A 12,290-nucleotide genomic window follows, 5' to 3' on the forward strand; every position below is an offset into this window, starting at 1 on the left:
CTAGTTTAATAGTGGATGTTCCTAATCTAGTTCAAATTGACACTAAAGCCTAGAAGCAGACTGATAGCAGCAACATATGGGAACTACATTACTAATTACTAACAGCATAAGAAAGCTGTATAGAAAAGGCATCTCAACTCAAAACAAGACAAGACAAATAAACAAGGAAATTAAAGATGATTGTGTGATACTGTTTTAGACAATGATCAACCCTAAGCTGTTTCTTAAAAACGTCTCTTGTTGGTCGATGGGATTTGCCACATAGTTACAGTAACATTAACTTGGCGGTCTGCAATGTCCAACCTCTTAAAGATGGGCTTATGCTGATGGGAAGAGAGAGTCATTTGACTACAGGTTAATACATTTACCCAGAATTATAAGAGATCAATTTTAATATTCAGCAATGTATTACCCTAACTAAAAGGCACCACACATCAGTATTATTAAGCATCTACTGTACTGTACTGTGCTGTATTTTTGTTCTTGACCCGTGTTACCCTTGTTATGTTAAGCGGCAGCAGCCTGGCAAACAGAAAGCGCATCAACAATACATCCTAGTGGCAACTCCATTCTGCCTTTGAGTCTGGCAGAAATCCCTCATAAACAGCAATCACATCCACATAATGAACTGTCTTTCAGAGACCAGCAGGAAGATAAGAGAAGCAAAGAAACAGAACAACCAGTCAATTCTTTCCTGTCTCCTCTGTCCTCCCCCCACAGTGATCGTGGTGCTGTTCACCGCCCTGCGGCGGCAGAGGAAGGAAGACCCACTGATCCTCTTCTCCAAGGAGGACGTGCGGGACAACGTGGTCAGCTACAACGACGAGGGCGGCGGCGAGAAGGACACGCAGGCGTTCGACATCAGCACGCTGCGCAACCCGGAGGCCGTCGAGGAGAACAAGCAGAGACGGGACATCGTCCCCGAGGCTTCCTTCTACCCGCCGAAGGTCTGCCGGGCCGCTCTGCCGCTGCCGCCGCTCCGGCTGGACGGCAGCGGCGGCGGCGGCGGCACCGTTGACCCCAGCAGGGATGTGAGGTGTTTTATCAACCAGAGACTGCAGGACAACGACGGCGACCCCACGGCGCCCCCCTACGACTCGCTGGCCACGTACGCGTACGAGGGCACCGGCTCCGTGGCCGAGTCGCTCAGCTCGCTCGAGTCGGCCACTACTGAAGGCGACCAGAACTACAACTACCTGAGTGAGTGGGGACCTCGCTTCAAGAAGCTGGCAGACATGTACGGGGGAGACGACAGCGAAGGCGATTCCTAATGAGTGGTTGGCGGGAAATTGCGAAATTGCGTAAAGGAGGAGGAAATTGCAAATTCTCATTTTGGGGAAGCAAAAGATGACACACACACACACACACACACACATTAGTAATACTGCGGACGTTTCTGGTGCATGCGTTGACGTCTGAAAAACGCAAAGGACACCGACGCAGTGTGCTGGTTTGTTCAAGTGCTCTTTTTACCGCCCAGTGATGCCATGCAGTGATGTCGTGTTCCTCTGTGGTGACCAGACGTTATGAGGCTTTATGAGTCCTTGTCAGTGTTAGTTGCTGCCTCGAGAATGCAGCTGGACTACAGTGAAAAAAACGAAACACTTTGACTGAAAAGACGTTGTGTAGAGACTTTTTCTTTTGTGTATAGGTGTGCATTAGGCCCAAATATATCTATACCAACTTGCGTTGTTTTTTTTGTTTTTTTTCTTCGTAAGCTACCTGTGATGAACCAGTTCAACAAGCAGTTTTGTAAACCAACAGATATGCTTATACTTTTCAGTGTTTCTGGGACTAAAAACAAAACAAAAAACAAAAAACAAAAAAAATACCGTGCTGCATATTGTGGTTTCTATCTTAGCTTGTGTATGTATGGCAATATGATACAATACACTGTACAGTCGTTATGTTTTTCTAGGGGGATTGCTATATGTCCAAACAAGCTCTCTTTCAGCACTGGCTCTCTAATGTTTGCCTCTTTCCACAGCTGGGCTCGAATTCATGAGCGCCAGGATGTGCAGGTGCTTACTGCTTATCCCGATACCAGCCCTACAGTTTTATGATACACTCCCCCCAGGCCTTGTATCCCGGTACCAGGCCCATGCTACTGTACACTCCCCTGGCCCTTTTCAGGCTTTTGCGGGACAACAAGCAGGGATTCACAATAGACAGCGATATTGTGTACGTGTCTAATAGTAAGTGAGTTGCCATGAATACATGGCAGCAGCCATTGCAGACGTCCTTATCCATTCAGTGGATTCTATGTTAATACGGCACACAACTATGTTGTGACCGAGTGCAGTATAATGTAATTATTATGTTTGGTGACTCCCAAGTGACGAGCTGCCAGACAGTTGTTCTGTCAAGCTTGACCGCTGTCAAGAGGGCAACATTTCCAGACAATACTTCTTGAGGATAGAGGCAGTATTAATTCAGCAACCATGCAGTAAAACGCAACATATTCTTTTATAACAGACATTGCTTCTGATAACGTTGAGTAGATGGGACAGGAGCTGTACATGAGTGGTTTGCTTTGGTTGTGGAGTGCACTGATGATAAGCGGCTAATGTTGTTAAAAGCTTACATGGAGCTATACTGAATGAATATGGGGTTTGAGGTCACAACATATTTTCTGTTTTTCTTTTAATGTTTTTATCGTTTTATTTTGTTAAAGTCATAATTGTTATCTTGGGGCGACATAAACATACCAAATAGTTCCTTAATGATCTGAATGTAATTAGAACCAATGCCATTTTAATTTACATGAACCTTGCTACAAACATACCTGTTCGCACTCAACAAATGTGCTTCAAGGTCTACCAAAGTCTGACTCGGTTTTCTGCCATTTGGAAAAACACATTTCTGACGTCTCCTGAACGGTGGGTCCGATCGCTACAACATTACAGTAGATCATTTTTGGACCAACCTTATCAAAGCAGCTTGTTTAGATTTGAGGAGATTGATGAATGCTATTCAAAAGGGCGATGAATGCTATTCAAAAGGGCGCGGTACAAAACATAAACAATAAAGATACCAAAGTCAACAACTGTTGGGCCAATCATCACAAAACTAGGCCATGTCTACTTAAGTAACGTTTCATTCAAATCTACCACTACCGGACACTAAAAAAGGAAATAGGCGGGGCAGAACACCAATGAAAACCGCCAAGAAGATGCTTGGTTCTAATTTCATGACCAGTATGTACAGTACCTTGATTTTATACAGTGTTCCAACTTCTGAGATGAACGCCAGTGGCAAACTTTCAGCGAGGCTAGTATAGAGGCCTGGCCCCTGGGGGACTCCGGTCAATGATGTGCAGTATATATGGGTTTAAGATTTAAATAATGTATTATGTACATCATTGACCAGTGACCGTGGTCAAAAAACAAACAGACAGGGGCACCAGGGAGGTGTCAAGGGCTTCAGCCATTGTATTTCCTTTGATAAACAGAGACTGAAGTGGCCTTTTCCATGACGTTTATGAAAGGGGCCTGTAACCTTGTAGTGCCATACATTCTCCCCAACCTAGAGGTCAACACATTATAATGGCAAAAGAACATAGGTTGGCTGTATTTGGCAGTATCTCTTTTATCTGGCAAATCGGAAGAAAAACGACTGAAATTGATTGAAAACAGCTAACCCCTAAATATGTTGTCAAATAAGCTCCAACGTTTTTGTAGGTTTTTTATACGAGCAGGAGTAAACTGCCTTTATATCTCTGACCTGATAAGATCACAGGCTGATGGGAGGGTAGCACCTCGTCAGCACACACAAGAAAAGGCCAGCTAAAGCAAGCTTTGCCCTCGCTCTGGCAACGAGCCAGCGTGAGAAGCGGCTGGCATTTTAAATCGTATTAAAAAAACAACAAAACAATTTGTATAATTGCCGCAGTGATGTATTTGTTCTCCTCTGTTCTCCGGCTGTATTAACTCTGAATCGATCTTGACACCTGTAACACCAGCACGGTAGATTAGACAATCCAATTGATTACACAACTTGTTCAAAAGCTAAATTCTGAATGTTCCATTATTCTCCAAGTGTTCCTTTATCCCTGCCTCATTTGCTCCATTGAGTTTCATTTTTTGTTAGGCTTGTTGTTGAAGCTCCCTATACTCTCTGTGTGGGTATTTGATTGTGACTATGATTCTGTGATGAGCATTTAATGGAGTTCAAACCCCTTCACTGTAAGAGGCCATCGTTTCTGCCTCAAGGTACGATGTGTTCCATTGTGGCAGAAACACTCAACACCTTTCTTTTTTCTAAACAGTGTCCTCTCTTTATACAGGGTGGCAGCTTACAGTATTATTACGAGTACGTCCTTGTGTTTTCTTGCCTTCAAGCATCATGCTTGGCTATAATGGATATGGATAATGGAAAACCAGCCAGCCATTGTACCTTTATAATGCAGTGGTAGGCCTTTACAGAAGTCCCACTTCATGCACTTGTGTTACAGGAAATTCCGTCTTTAACAATATGCAGGGGAAACTAATTGTAATGTGTAACACGGTAAAGTGCGTAACGTAGCAGTAGCAGTTCACCTACCATGCAGTCAACACTGGGACTCTTACAATGGCTACTAATGCACCACTGTGTCACTGTTATTGGGAGTTTTCCAGTGTGGGGGGCATAATGCTGGTGCCCCCTTTCTCCAGATAGTGTAGGTCTGTGGGTGTTAATGTGTAGACATGGCTAGCCTTGAGGGTAACCTCCGCTACAGTATATGTCGGTGTCGGTGACAATGTGATTGAGCAAGTCAAGTTCTGTCATTGTAGAAACAAAAAATAAAGAGAGGTTGTGATTGTGTAATGGTGGCCCTAGACCAATGGCTGTTCATCGATCTGCTTTGTAAAATGTGATATTTTGTACTGAATATTTATATGACTCAAGATGATTAAACATATTTGAAAATCAGGCTTGCCTCCTCTGCGTGGTGGTGGGATGTATGTGAGGTGGACATTAAACGAGATGACCAAGCTGGAGTAGAGCATATAGTGAACATAGTGGTTATAGGACCTCTCGTGCTCCTGCTGGCCTAGAATCAAATCCTGCGTGTGTTTCCCCTATAAGGATAAGGATAATTCCTTTTAACAGGTCGTTCATGAAAGTCCTTGCGGTCTTGTTTCCAATGAGAACCTGTGAGCAATTGGGGTTAAGAGTCTTGCTCAGGGACAAATTTCATATCATCGGCACATATGCTGGGATAGCCTGGAATCGAACCTGGGGCAACCAGGGCCTCTGGTTCCCTAGGCGGGCTCACTAACCACTCAGCTATGGCCGCCCCCTATGAGATCTCTGATTTACTGTCTGTCTTCATTAATGAGAAAAAAATACACCACCACACTAAGAAGTAATTGACTTCCCAGTTCGCATTTAACTAGTGTGTTAAGGCTGGTTTAGACATGCAGTATTCTTTACTAGCCTCAATTCAAAGTCTGTCAAGAACCGTTTCACAGTTCAACTGTAAATAATGTACACCGTTGGAGGCAAGTGTATAATTCCAAGTAAAACTTAATGTTTGACTGTGGATGGCACAGGTAAAACAAATGTTTGACTGTGGATGGCACAGGTAAAATACACCAATGGGAAGGCAGGCAGTAAGTATCTGGATCCAGAGGAAAGTGAATGGAGGAAATCATTAATTACACAATCTATAATTACAATCTATGTGCCTGCAAATGTGATTTGGAAAGGGATGGTTATTTAAAAAAAACAAAAAAAGAAAGAAAAGAAAAAGCAATTAGAAACATTGTTAGGGTATGAGTGGCAGATGTGGGACAGATGGTTGACATTCTACACTGAACATAATCGACCAAATTCTCTGAGATGCCCTTTTAGCCATTTTGCTCAGAAGCAGAGCTGATTAAAATTAAATAATAAGAAGAAAAAAACAAAAACAAGATTTGACCAATTTATCACATCTGGAGAAAGACTATCTTTATTAGCAATTTAACAAACAGCGTTCATCTTATTTTTAACATTTCTTAAAACAAACAAAAAAACAAACGAACAAAATAACTACAAAAACAATTGTCCAAGACACGACTGTGAGCGATAGCGGTTCCGTTAAAAAAAGACATTTCCAGCACATAGAATGATAAAACTTAATATTTAAGGGAGACCTACTCTTGGGGGGGAAAATGACACATCAACACGCACTTATATTTGCTTTTCTTGACAATCTCATAATATCTAGGACAGAACAAATAACGCAGAGCCTGGATATTTCCATATCCACCCTTGCATATCAGCGTGTTCATTAGTGGTTCTAAACATTGCCCCCTCAACACACAGCACTCCAGAAAATGAAGAAAATGTCCTTTACCTATTCTAAAGCAGTGGTTCCCAAACGTTTTAGTTCAAGACCCAAAAGAGACATTAGAAGTTTGCCCGGGAAAATAACAGATCTACAAGCTCACAACGCGTCACTTCGCGCCACGTTGTGAGCTTGTAGATCTGCTATTTTCACTTTACCTTAACTTTTTTTATTTATTTATGATAATTATTAGATTTTTTCATTTTATTTATGAAATACTTTAAACAAATGTTGGAATCGTTTTTAAGTGATGAAACATTTTCTTTTTGGGTCTAATCTTCTTTAAATCTTTTGAAATAAGATATATCTTTTTTTAAATGGAGATGGAGAAGTTTACTTGTGACCCACACAAATTGGTCCATGACCCAAATATGGGTCCCGACCCACTGTTTGGGAAACAATGATCTAAAGGACGCAATGACCTCAAATCACCATTTCCACTCTGTCTGTGGTCTGTAGAACAGGCGGGAAAGGTGTCATTCAGATCTTTAGCTCCCCCCCCCTCCCCACCTGGGGGCAACCCCCCCAAAAACGTCCTGTCACTTCCTGTGTTCGTCCACGTCGTCTGTGTCTTTCTCCTGCCTCTCTCGCTCTCGTCTCATCTCCTTCAGCTCCTGTCTGTATTTCCGCTCGATGAAGCGCTTCTGATGAGCCATCTGCGGGAAGTTATCTGGAAAGGCAAGCAGAGCGAGGAGACAGTCAGAAGTGGACCAAGGGGGGGGGGGGGTGTGGGGGAGAGAGAGAGAGAGAGAGAGAGAGAGAGAGAGAAAGAGTGAGTTTGAGTGTGAGTGAGAGAGAGGGAGCGCAAGGTCAGTCAGCGCAAACTAGAGGACATCAATTTAAGTTTCAAAATTGCACAGAGTCTGTTCTGCTTAGCCCGAATGTCACAGAGTCTGTTCTGCTTAGCCCGAATGTCACAGTGTCACTTCCATCAAACCGGGGTGGTGACGAGACAGCGCCCCCGCCATTGTTAGTGTTGCTATTTTTCCAATGACAATAAACAAAGTGACACGAAATTAGACAGGCCTCATTTGGTTTTCGGTGCGATGACTATGAGATTCTGATAACATAATTAGGAGAGGAGCATCTCCAAATGAGATCTGTAATGAGATGACTAGACAGTATATGGAGAGGCTGGCATGCACACACACTTAATTTTTTATAACAGCATGTCTGACAGATGCCCAGCCTTTTGTGTTGTATTATTCGATGGCACAGATCACGTTGTCATAACTGAGCAGATCGACTGATCATGTACTGTGTTTTCATGTCACAGTACAGGTTCTTCAACTTAAAGGGATACTTCACTTTCGGGCCGGGGACACATTTAAAAAAAATATTAAAAATAAATGAAAAAAGTTATGGAAAATTCATGGCCCCCTCACACATTAGTAGGACACTGCGTGTCGTGAGGGGGCCATGAATTTTCCATAACTTTTTTCATTTATTTTTAATATTTTTTTTAAATGTGTCCCCGGCCCGAAAGTGAAGTATCCCTTTAACAGTAAAAACTATACTGCTGACTTCTTGTTAGAGCACTGCACCAGTGCGAAGCCCTATTGACATTGCAAAGATAATTCTTCTTCACACAAATTTATCGCATTTTTGAGGGGCTAAATGTACACAAAAAGTTGCACAACTTTGCTTACGTATTTTAATGGTCTCAAAAAGGGGCGTGGCCTAATGGCTCAATAGCGCCCCCTACGAAATGTTTTGCTTGAAGCCCCACAATACGGTTTCACCTACTTGTATGCAAATTGGTCCATACCTGTATCATGACTTACAAAAAAAGTCTCTTGGAGCCATGACCTAAACCCAACAGGAAGTCAGCCATTTTACATTTATAGTGGCATTTTTGTGCATTTCAAGCCATTTTCACGGGTTGTACTTTAACTAACTCCTCCTAGGAGAATTGTCAGATCCGCCTCAAATTCGCTCAGTGTACACAAAAGACCTTAACGATAAAAAGTTATCAAAAGCGCGAGTTTTCGTAAAACGGCGTGACCGTGGTGAAGCGTCAAACTTCAACGCCAAACAGGAAGTGAAAATAGCCGATCTACAAGGTCAAGGTCAATGTCAATGTCATTGGACTCAAATCACAGTCCTTGTTCTTTATTGGTGTTACTTAGCTCTGCCCCTCTTCTGATTGGTCGATATTTGATAGTTCCTATTTTTTGCTATAACTTTTGAATGGTTTGTTGTACAGACTTGAGTCACGTCACTTGATTTGGTTGAGAGTCCTTGCCCTTCATTGGAGTTGCTTAGCCCCGCCCCCTATTCTGATTGGTCGATATATCATAGTTTCTATATTTTGGCATTACTTTTGAACAGTTTGTCATACAGAGTCATGAGTTGCCTCACTGGACTCGGTTGAGAATCCTTATCCTTCATTAGAGTTACTTAGGTTGTTGTTGCTGCTTGGATCTTACAGTAAAAAGAGATTAGCATATTAAAACACTAAACCTGTGCATCATTCTAAACCAACTACTTCAAGGCAATTTCTTGCAACTTTCTACTTTTGAAAAGAGAAAACTTCAGTGATTCATCTTCTCGTAGACAGAAACAGGAGGAGCAGTTCACCATCATACAGTAAGAAGCGGGGCTTTCAGCAGCTGCTATCTGTACCTTGCAGTCTATGGTGGAATATGATGCAGTCATCACAGCAATCAGTATTGCTCTTTGGCACAAAAAAAGTGTTAAAATAAAAAAAGGCAATGGAGGAAAAAAAAACTATTTGAGGGTATGAGGAATTGGTATCACTTTCTATGAAGCCCAGCTATAAATTATGCAAATATCTCTGTGTGTGTGTGTGTGTGTGTGTGTGTGTGTGTGTGTGTGTGTGTGTGTGTGTGTGTGTGTGTGTGTGTGTGTGTGTGTGTCTGTTCTTTGCGTATCTTGACTGGGTCTCCAAACCCCGAGAACCATTCAACCAATACACTTTAACCCCCCCCCCCAAAAAAAGAAGATATATATATATATATATTAAGGCCCCAGGTCAACAACTGGAGAGGCTCCATAAAATAACTGGCCTGAGGGAGGGAGTAGGAAAGATGGGTAGAGGGGGAGGGGAGAAGGAGGGAAGAGAGAGAGAGAGAGAGAGAGAGAGAGAGAGAGAGAGAGAGAGAGAGAGAGAGAGAGAGAGAGTTTATAATGCATTATAGATATGAAGTTCATAGAACTTAGAACTTAGATATGAAAATTCATAGAACTTCATCCAAATGGGATTGTATAGAGGAACGCCCCATGATCTGAGAATGACAGATCATCAAAGAATGAAACAACAGACAGACAGACAGCCGGCAAGTAGCTTTTTGTCTCTTTCAGGAAGCAGTTGAAAGGACTCTCCAGATGGTTTCAGGGCTACTGCACAATTTACATTTCACTCATAACTCACTTGTTTTCTCAATTCCACTGACGAGGACTAAACATTTTTTGTTTGTTCAATATGGTAAGCAAGCGTGGCTTCCCGGGACATAACCTAGATGTGTCAGGTTCAATCTCAACAGCCATGTGTCCTGTCAACAGTGTTTTTAACGCATTCAATCCGGGATACGCATCTGTGTCATTTTAGATTTGAGCTATGACCATTATTATTATACTTTGGATATTCAAAAATAGCAGATCTACAAGCTCATAGTGCGGTGCCGCGCTGTGAGCTTGTATATCTGCTATTTTTGAATAGCCAAAGACATCTAAAATGACACAGATGCGTTCCCGGATTTAATGGCTTAAGCAACATGCTGAACTCAAGCACGTTTCACTGCTTGGACATAATCAGCCGGAACATCGATGATGTTTGAACAGCGGTCTGACAACGTGGCTGCGACCCCCGGCTGTCAATCTGTAGCTGGACAGCAGAGTTTTCTTCCCCGACCATGTGACAGGATAATATGAGACGACGGCAGATCTCATATTGTTGACAAGAGCTTCTCACCAATTTCCCTCACAACGAGACATTAGAAATGTACTCGGGGACACAAAATGCAGGATTATGAAATTGAAGTTATTATTTTTTTTTTAAAGTATAAAACAGTGGAGGTACTTCAGTGGCCTATAGTGGGCAGCGTGCACAAGACGTGTGGTTCGGATCAGTCCAGTGGTTTGCGAGATTACCTTCGGACACACCCAATGGCGTAAAGACTTTCCATTAAAAAAATAATTGGAATTGTGTAGTCCCCCCAAAAAATGTTCAAGTCATCTTGAGAGATTTGCGCACACGCACACACACACACCAATGTCTTATAGCTCTTGAAATCTGCAGGCCTCTCACGACTACTTTATGGTCATTACAGAGGCTTCCAAATATAAACACAAGCAATTTACATTTGTAACCAAGCTGTATAATAGCATCCTTAAAGACGTTGGAACTTGAGCACCTTGGTAAGGAATGCCTCTTCCAGACTGTGATCTACCAATACATCCCACTTCTAAAATGGTCACTTCCACTATCCTCATCAACGAGAACATCTGGTGTATTAGCTGTAACGTCTGAAAAAGGCATAAGTTTCATTATTGCGCACGCAGGCGCGCGCGCACACGCACACACACACACACACAGAGAGAGTCTAGATCAATTTACCTTCAGTGACAAAAGCAACATTTGGAGAGCCTGGGAGAGTGGAAGCTACACATTGCAGTTAAGATATGGAAATTACCAGCATTTTTTCCCTGGCTGGCAGATGACTGGGGGTGTTAAAATAAATGCTTTGCATTGTTTAACATGCAAGCACAAGAGTGTAATGAGGGGTGAGCCAATGAATGCCCAGCGCTTTTCAGACCTTCCATTGGGGGGGGGGGGGGGGCACACACACACACACACACACACACACACACACACACACACACACACACACAGAGAGGTCTATGTGTCGGGCATCATAAAGACATATTGTGAATTCCGGCATTCTGATTGAAGAAGCCCCCACTCTGCTCTCTGCATACCGATTACTACTGGTTACGGCATTAACACACTTGCCCAGGTTCCCGTCTTTCTGTTTATTGACAAGGCCATCATTCCGTTCAAGGACGGAAGGTTTGCGGTTTTGAGATACTTGAGCATAACTTGTTGCTGTCTTTTTTCTGCGGCTTGACTTCACTGGCAGGCTCGACCAATTCAATTTTATTATAGTAGTGCCAAATCAAAATAACCTTTTGCCCCTGAGCAAGCATTAGGCGTCGGTGGCAAGGAAAAAAAATCCCCTTTAACCCATTAATACCTGGAACGCATCTGTGTCACTTTAGATTTCTTTGGCTATTCAAAAATAGCAGATATACAAGCTCATAGCGCGGCACCGAGTGCCGCGCTATGAGCTTGTAGATCTACTATTTTTGAAAAATCGTAAAAATATATTTTTTATATTTTTTTCAAAAAACTGTAAGGATTTAGAAAACATTTTTAAGAATCGCCTCAGGTCTTAATGGGTTAACAGAAAGAAAAAGCCAGTCGAACCAGGCTGTAGGATGGGCGGCCATCCTACACACAGAGAGAGATGAGAGAGCAAGAGAGAGAGAGAGAGAAAGACTATAAAACCAATGGTGACTTTTCTCTCTCTCTAAACAGTTGTTTATGAAGGGATTTCCCCAGCAATGCCTAGGGGTGGGGGGTGGGGATGGGACCAAGCCAAGCGAGAGTTGAGAATCCACTGCGCTGCAGTTCACTCTTGCCTCTACTCACCCACTTTTAAGTGAAGATTAAGGGGGTTTTAGAGGAAGCTGAGAGGCGGGAGACAATTGAGTCCGTCCAACTCCCCCCCCTTAAGCTACAAGCCAGATTGAGTCTCTCTCACTGCCTCATTCAGGAGACGCCACAATTGTTTAGGAAATACGAGAGAGAATCAATGCATGTTTCCCTGCACTGTTTACTCTGTGTTCCGATTTAATTGTACATACATTGAATAGAGAGAGAGAGAGAGAGAGAGATAGAGAGAGAGAGAGAGAGAGAGAGAGAGAGAGGCTTTAGTAGTACTTTCTTCGGCAC

General features: G+C 42.8%; 2 protein-coding genes across 3 annotated transcripts in view; one reads left to right on the plus strand and one right to left on the minus strand.

Annotated features, from left to right (window-relative positions):
• The window catches only part of LOC308077227 (cadherin-6-like), an 88,787-nt gene extending 83,935 nt beyond the window's left edge, over positions 1-4,852 (plus strand). Inside the window, exon 12 of the mRNA XM_080417845.1 lies at positions 721-4,852. Coding sequence (XP_080273971.1) covers positions 721-1,271 — 551 coding nt within the window. The 3' untranslated portion in view covers positions 1,272-4,852. The remainder of the gene's footprint in view (positions 1-720) is intronic.
• Positions 4,853-6,452: 1,600 nt separating this feature from the next.
• Positions 6,453-12,290, minus strand: part of drosha (drosha ribonuclease III) — a 137,180-nt gene continuing 131,342 nt past the window's right edge. For both annotated transcript variants that reach the window (XM_080417844.1, XM_080417843.1), the window contains exon 33: positions 6,453-6,983. In XM_080417844.1, coding sequence (XP_080273970.1) covers positions 6,853-6,983 — 131 coding nt within the window. In that variant the 3' untranslated portion in view covers positions 6,453-6,852. The remainder of the gene's footprint in view (positions 6,984-12,290) is intronic.

Source organism: Gymnoscopelus braueri (genome assembly GCF_963280865.1).
Source record: "Gymnoscopelus braueri genome assembly, chromosome: 21".
Lineage (NCBI taxonomy): Eukaryota > Metazoa > Chordata > Actinopteri > Myctophiformes > Myctophidae > Gymnoscopelus > Gymnoscopelus braueri.